This window comes from Solanum tuberosum, unplaced genomic scaffold (genome assembly GCF_000226075.1).
Source record: "Solanum tuberosum cultivar DM 1-3 516 R44 unplaced genomic scaffold, SolTub_3.0 contig00042, whole genome shotgun sequence".
In the NCBI taxonomy this organism is placed as follows: Eukaryota; Viridiplantae; Streptophyta; class Magnoliopsida; order Solanales; family Solanaceae; genus Solanum; species Solanum tuberosum.
The window spans coordinates 3602-11583 of NW_006240250.1; the positions used below are offsets into that span (position 1 = coordinate 3602).

The window sequence follows — 7982 nt, forward strand, 5'->3', positions numbered from 1 at the left end:
GAAACGTATATTCAGAATTTAAAATTTATTGATTCCAGTTTTAAGTATCTAACCAACTTATTTTAAAAAGATTCAGAAGTCATATCTATTATTTCTTGTATTTTTTTTCATTTCTTCACGTAAATTCATATTCTGCATTGAAAATTTTGAATTTAGGGTGAGCCCGATTGGTTGCATGCCATATTTTCTAGGTGAAGTAAGTTTACTTATAAAGAAAAGTAAATTATAATAATTCTTTTACGTGGTCAATGTATATAACTCCAAATTTTATTGTGAAAAAAAAAAGAAAATTACAATTAGGAAACAATTTCTCATCAAGAAATTTAATTTTTCAACAACTTTTGCCAACTTCTTGAACAAAAGCTTTTAGATTCACTTCTGAAGATCCACATTCTTTCACAGCTTCTCTTGCCAATTCTTTCCATTTTTGTGCATTCTTTCTCATTTCTTCTCCTTTTTCTCCACCATCCATTACAATTTCTATGCACCTTTTTATCTCTTCACTCTCAACCACACCATCTTCACTCACTCTCATCCTGACACCTGTCTTCCAAACATCTTCAATCAATTTTGCATTAGTCCCTTGATCTGTCCAATGAGGAAATGCCACCACAGGTACGCCTGACGACAGGCTCTCCAGAGTCGAATTCCATCCACAGTGCGAGACAAAACATCCTAAAGATGGATGTGTTAAGACTTCAAGTTGTGAACACCATGGTACTATTTTCCCTTGCTTCTCTAATTCCATCATGCAACTTAATTTCTCTTCTTCTTTTTCTACTTCTTTTATATTTTCTTGATCTCTTATTACCCATAAGAATGGCCTTTTAATCTCTATCAACCCTTTTGCAATCTCCTCCTTTTGGTTTCTTGATAAATTTAATAGACTCCCAAATGAGATATAAACAATTGATGATTTAGGTTTTGTGTTTAACCATTCCATGTAGTCATCATCTGACTTTTGAAAAAGATCACCACCAAATGAAGATTCCAATGAATCTTTTCCACCCAAGAATGATGAAGGAATCAATGGTCCAATTCCAATTAAATTGTATTTTTCAATAGCTTTGAGTGGCTCTAGCTCTAATGCATCAAATGTATTCACAAGTACCTTTGGATTTTCTTCACCATCTAATGTGTCTAGTTGCTCTTTAAATGTTGGTAGAGCAAAACTATACTTATCATCTTTTGAGCTAGATGAAACTAAAAAGGATGGAAGATCTTGGCTTTTTAGTAATGGAAGCCTTGGTAATTGGATACTCCAATTTGGATCATTTGAGCTACAACTCTCCAGAGTTGAATTCCATCCAAAATGCGAGACAAAACATCCTAAAGATGGATGTGTTAAGACTTCAAGTTGTGAACACCATGGTACTATTTTCCCTTGCTTCTCTAATTCCATCATGCAACTTAATTTCTCTTCTTCTTTTTCTACTTCTTTTATATTTTCTTGATCTCTTATTACCCATAAGAATGGCCTTTTAATCTCTATCAACCCTTTTGCAATCTCCTCCTTTTGGTTTCTTGATAAATTCAATAGACTCCCAAATGAGATATAAACAATTGATGATTTACGCTTTGTGCTTAACCATTTTATGTAGTCATCATTTGACTTTTGAAAAAGATCACCACCAAATGAAGATTCCAATGAATCTTTTCCACCCAAGAATGATGAAGGAATCAATGGTCCAATTCCAATTAAATTGTATTTTTCAATAGCTTTGAGTGGCTCTAGCTCTAATGCATCAAATGTATTCACAAGTACCTTTGGATTTTCTTCACCATCTAATGTGTCTAGTTGCTCTTTAAATGTTGGTAGAGCAAAACTATACTTATCATCTTTAGAGCTAGATGAAACTAAAAAGGATGGAAGATCTTGGCTTTTTAGTAATGGAAGCCTTGGTAATTGGATACTCCAATTTGGATCATTTGAGCTACACTTCATTTCATCCTCATAGCCATTGAAGTAATAGTAGTATATGTCTAGCACAGTTGCTGGTTGAATCCATAGTAACGCGGATGGAATGTGGAGTTCACGCGCTACCTCAGCTGCCCAAGGTAGCAGAAGAGTGTAGACGAGGGACGTGACAGGACGTCCCTCGTCTGAACTCTTCAGAATGATATCCCTTAATGTTTGAGACCCACGACTTCTTATCTCCGACATGTAACATTTAGAATCATCCACGTTAGACTTGAAACCATCATCAAATCCATCAGAGAATGCCGCCAAGTTTAAGCCCTTGGGTGCGGTGGAAGCCGCGGTTTTCGCCATACGACGATGGGCGAAAATGCTAGTGGTGAATGTCACCTCAATGCCCATTTTGATTAGCCTCTTGGCAAATTGAAGAGATGGATTGATATGACCTTGTGCGGGAAATGTCACCAAGAGGACATGGGGTTGCACCATTTTTACACTCACAAACTTAAAAATAGAACCTAAGTTCAAAGTTCGAGGACAAATGAATGAAAGTAGACTTTAGTATTGTGTTAGAGAAATCATTGACTTGTAAGACTCTTAATTATTGTGTGGTATATATGATGATAGTTAGAGGGATATATATAAAGAGTTTCAATATCTATCGTATCATGTCCATTTCTACGTTTGAGTAACATGTTTGACGACCAAATTTAAACACATGCATGTCATATGACGTTTGAGGTGACGAAATTGATGAGAAGACAAATTTTGCCGGTACTGCCTTTTTGTTTCTTTCTTTTAATTTATTTAATACTATAAAAAAACACCAGATGTCATATTTATCTTACTTGCACAACAAATATTTTGTTTTTATTTATTTAACTAATTTTAATTTGATACGTAATTTACAAAAGAAAATAAGACCTTTAAGTTTTAAAATCTTAAATTAAATATATGTACTAAAACGTTCTTTAATTCTCTAATCTTAAATATATCACGTGAAAAATCAAAAATTAAATAATTACCAAAAGGAAAAAGACATTTTTATCAAACGATCTAAAAAAGAAAACAAATTGACGCAAGAAAATAAATAAATTCTACTATTGTATGTATTACGTTTGGTAATTTCTCACCACTGGAGCTTCACCTAAATTCGAATCGTGCAATGCAAAGCTCATTTGAGAGTGATACTCCTAACAAAATTTCCTCCATATTTAAAATTAAAAATCGAGACCTCTAACTAAAGAGAGAGTAAACTCACTACTCCATCACATCGTTATGGGCACTAGTATTTTATATTTGTTAGTGAGCCATACCTTTCATGCAGTAGCCAGTAAGCCCAATTTCAGAATTTGTCATGCATGACATGAGTTGTCTTGGATATGTTTCTGTTATTATTATTTTTTTTAATTCAATTATTATAAAAATAAAAACTTCTGGCAAGCTACTGCCTAATCTAAGATAGCCAGATACAATGTAGAGATTGAAGTTGGGCATGGATTTTGATGCATCTATCACGGGCTGATCTAACGTTATAGTATCGATTTCATCTGAATCTAATATTTTTAATGTAAAAAAATTAATTTATATATAAAATATTATTCAAATTGTAATAAATATACTAGTAATTATGGATTTGTAACTTTAAAAATATAATAAGTTAGTTTCAAATTTATAAAATTTAAATTTTAAATTCGTTATCAATAATTGTCACGTGCTATACCAAATATGTGTTGACCACCACATGGAATGTTGTTCTCTTTCTTTTATTAACGGAAATTTTATGGCATTAAATGCTATGGATCAATATATATAATGTTCTCTTTTTTTTTTTTTTTTTTTTTTTTTTTTTTTTGTTACATGATTTACGTTTGCATGGCCAATAGTGTATATATATATAGTACTACTTGATTGGAGTATGTAGTTTTATTTTTGTATTTACTAATAATTGGATTAATGACGTCTGTGCTGACTAAAGCCAATTTGTTCTTTTCTAGGTAACGTAAATAGGTGTCATTTTATTTATTTTAAATAAAATAAATGCATTATCTTATTTATACTCCCTGCAATTTATATTAATTGAATTTTTGCGGTGTTTCACATCCTTTAAAAATAGTAGATGAAGACATAAATTGAACATAGTTTTCACTTTTACCCTTATTAATTATTGTCAAATTTATTAAAGTCATCACATTGAAAATCCAAATGAAGGGTAAAATTGGAAGAACACTCTAAACGTAGTCTTGAAAATTGAACAATTAAATTAATTTGAAAAATGAAAAATGTCTCAAAAATTTAATTAATATGAAATGAAGAGAGTAGTATTTTATACCACTAGTTACAAAGTTGCTCTTCGAGGTTGACAAGATGATGTGGGAATATTCAAGAGAACTTTCAGCTTCCAAGTAATTACTTCATTAGTCGAATTTTCAACTTTTAAGTGGTTGTTTCTTTCATCTTAATTGATGTGATACTTATCGAATTTTTAAATTCAAGCAAATTTTTAAGTATTTAAATTTTATATCAAAAACTTAAAAAATTTATTAATTTTTAAAGTATTTCTAAGAATATTTTAATGAGGAATAATAATTTGTTTAATTTTGCAACTTGTGAATTTGTCACAGTTGTAAAAGGTACGTACGTAGTGCCGTGTAAAGTTAATATATTCATCGTGATAAAGGAGGTCGTAGTTCAATGTCATCTGCATGTGTTTCTCCATCAAATTTGTTATATGGTGTGTTTAATTAGTGTAATTTATACTTATAAATAATTTGTGTATTATTATATTAGAGCAAGATTTATTTTGAGGCAAATTACAAAAAGTAATGACTACGAATTTAGTTGTTACCAAAATAATAAATATATCAAAAACTTAAACATAATATTATTGAAAATATAATTAAATCAATAAAATATGTTCTTTTTAATAGTGTAGTTAAGTTCTTTGATGAGATAACATATACGATACATAGTTAAGTTCTTTGTTGAGATAACATATACTTCAATATATATAGTATAAGAATAATTATGTATTACTCAAATTTCACGGTCACTCATTATTAAAAAAAGGTGGTCATATATATATATATATATAAATAAATAAAAAAATTAAACCCGCATGTGAAAGGAAGTGTACAATTGATGTACTTTCCTTGTCGTATTAGAAGTTAAAAAATAAGACACAGAAGTTATAAAAATTAATGAGAATAGTATGAACTTCATACTATTCACTTCAACAATATTTAATTCTCATCATCTTTAATGCTAAAGAATAATTAGGTCGAAACAGTTTCCGATAGGCAATTATTAATTAAAATAAATATATTTTCAGAAAAAGATTATATATATTTTTGCTCACCAATATTTTTAATCATATCAAATACATAAGTATAAGTTAATTGAGAGAAGTATTGAACAAATTATGTATAAATTATTAATTTCGTTTCTAAACTATTGACAGCCTTATAAAACACTCTTCTACTTGACTAACTAAATTTAGATACACCTTCGATCACTCCCAACCAGTCACATGACATAACAGGTGATTTCACACTCTTGTAGAAGCATGTGACTCTTGATAAAAAGCCGAAAGAAATATTGAAAACATGCACTCTTATACTTGGCAAGAATTTAGGAATGTATTTCACTCATGATACAAGATTGGGGGCATATTTAAGTTCAGTTAGTCTAGTAAAGAGAAGTTTTTTAGGTTGTCAATAGTTCAAAAATAAAACTAATAATTCACGCCTAATTTAAAAGTGTTTTCAATACGTCTTTCAAGTTAATTGATATTACTTTGGGCATTGGAAAATCTGCTAAAGTGACAAAGAGTAGGTGTGACCATATGAATAAAGATGAATATATTAAACCAAGAGTTTAACTTGTATGCACTGTCGGTGTATATTTTTTTTACACTGGCACATACTTTTTAAGGCAAGTTTCTTTTTTATTATTAATATTTTTATTTTATAAAATATAAATATCAAATATAGTACTATAAGGTAATTAGGATTCTATTTTATTTTACCCATTAGTTTAGGATTCTCTATCCTTACTAAATGAAATTACCATGTTTGTTTTACCCGTGTTCCTTTAACCTAAACATTGTAGTTTTTTTTTTCAACTAAATAAATCACATTCACAAATTTTCTGCCACAAATTATCCATAAACTTAACTGAATTTCCGAGATCAGTTTTATGTCTACGAGTGTACATCAATATAACATAACTTTCAAGAGTTTAAAAGAACAATTTGAGATATCTTAAATGGAGCAATATGATCAATGAAGATTCATATAGCTAATCCCAACTTGATTGAAATTGTGGCGTCATAGTTCTTGTTGCTAGTTTAGACTTAAAGTCCAAAAATAATTCACAAGTTAACAAAATCTGAAATTGTATTACATTATCTCTAATATGCACAAATTCACTAGTTTTAATAAAGAAATTAAACTTTTTGATTCTCCCTGGCAACATCTTCGATATCTCTCTCCATGAATTTGAGATTCACACAACTTCATTTTTGTTTCTCTGCACAAGTTTAGCTGTTGTAGGCATCTTTTAACCCATAATGACCTAATATCACTCTCAATTCTTCACCACCAAATTGGGAAATAAATGATACAATTGCATTCTTGTTACTTTCTATTTCCTCCCGTGAAGCTTCAACACCTTTTGTATTTTGCTCAGGGTGTTTCTTCATGAAACAAGCTTCTGGCTCACTAGAATTCACTATGCTCAATTCTTTGAACTCCAACACTTAAAATGCAGACATAAATGCTCCAAACATCAAATATGGGTTTAACGGCAGACACTGCATATTACGTCTTCCTTAGAAAGTCCTATTTTTTCCTAGTTAATGAATATTAGATTAATTAAGTGGAGAAGAATTCCAAAAAAAAGAAGGGGCAAGAATCCACCAAACTCCATTAAAAAAAGAAAACAGAGGAATTTTGATAATTGGTGTAGAGACGAACAAAATGTTATAGGTTGTGAATGTTGAAAATTAATGGCAATGGACTTGATTACACGTATATTGTAAATTTGAAATAGATATAAATAACGAATAAATAATAGTCAATAATTACCTTTCTCTTTAAACTGTTTCAATGGTGAATGCTTGTAATTTGCTTCACTGCTATTGAAGAAGAGACTCAACAATACGGTTAAAGGAACACGGGTAAAACAAACATGGTAATTTCATTTAGTAAGGATAGAGAATCCTAAACTAATGGGTAAAATAAAAATAGAATCCTAATTACCTTATAGTACTATATTTGATATTTATATTTTATAAAATAAAAATATTAATAATAAAAAAGAAACTTGCCTTAAAAAGTATGTGTTAGTGTAAAAAAATATACACCGACAGTGCATACAAGTTAAACTCTTGGTTTAATATATTCATCTTTATTCATATGGTCACACCTACTCTTTGTCACTTTAGCAGATTTTCCAATGCCCAAAGTAATATCAATTAACTTGAAAGACGTATTGAAAACACTTTTAAATTAGGCGTGAATTATTAGTTTTATTTTTGAACTATTGACAACCTAAAAAACTTCTCTTTACTAGACTAACTGAACTTAAATATGCCCCCAATCTTGTATCATGAGTGAAATACATTCCTAAATTCTTGCCAAGTATAAGAGTGCATGTTTTCAATATTTCTTCTTCTCAATCTTTACCTTCAAAATCACTATTATCTTTAAAAAAATATAATAACGTCATCGATTGAGTGACGTTATTCACTCTCTAGATGAAAATAGACCATTCTATTATGTAAACGAGAAAAATAAAACACTTGATTTTATTTATTTTTATTTGTTTTATCAACTACCATCAAGTAAAAATTCATCAGCATAAGTCTTGAGATTCACAACTGATGAACCATTTTTCTTCATAGCTTCCTTAGCTAAGTCACTCCATTTCTTGGCATTCTTTCTCAATTTTCCCCCTTCTTCGCCGCTTCCCATCACGATCTCTATGCACCTCTCAAACTCATCTCTTTTAACAATACCTGCATCATCAGTATTTACTCTGATGCCATTCTTCCAAACATCTT

At 30.0% G+C, this 7982-nt stretch overlaps 1 protein-coding gene across 1 annotated transcript; it reads right to left on the reverse strand.

The window, feature by feature from the left end:
* Positions 1-254: 254 nt before the first annotated feature.
* LOC102585382 (crocetin glucosyltransferase, chloroplastic-like) lies at positions 255-2515 on the reverse strand. Its single transcript, XM_006367938.2, has 2 exons — positions 1766-2515; positions 255-1111 (listed from the first exon to the last, which is right to left on the reverse strand). The coding sequence occupies exons 1-2, from the start codon at positions 2405-2407 to the stop codon at positions 332-334; spliced, it is 1422 nt and encodes a 473-aa protein (XP_006368000.1). The 5' UTR covers positions 2408-2515; the 3' UTR covers positions 255-331.
* Positions 2516-7982: the final 5467 nt, after the last annotated feature.

What these genes read in the sequence shown, in the direction of transcription:
- LOC102585382 (XM_006367938.2), bottom strand. Translation starts at nt 2,407, where the DNA reads ATGGTGCAACCCCATGTCCTCTTGGTGACATTTCCCGCACAAGGTCAT. An exon ending in ATGGTGAAGAAAATCCAAAG is followed by an intron (nt 1,112 to 1,765) that starts GTACTTGTGAAT and finishes GAAAATCCAAAG; the next exon opens with GTACTTGTGAATACATTTGA.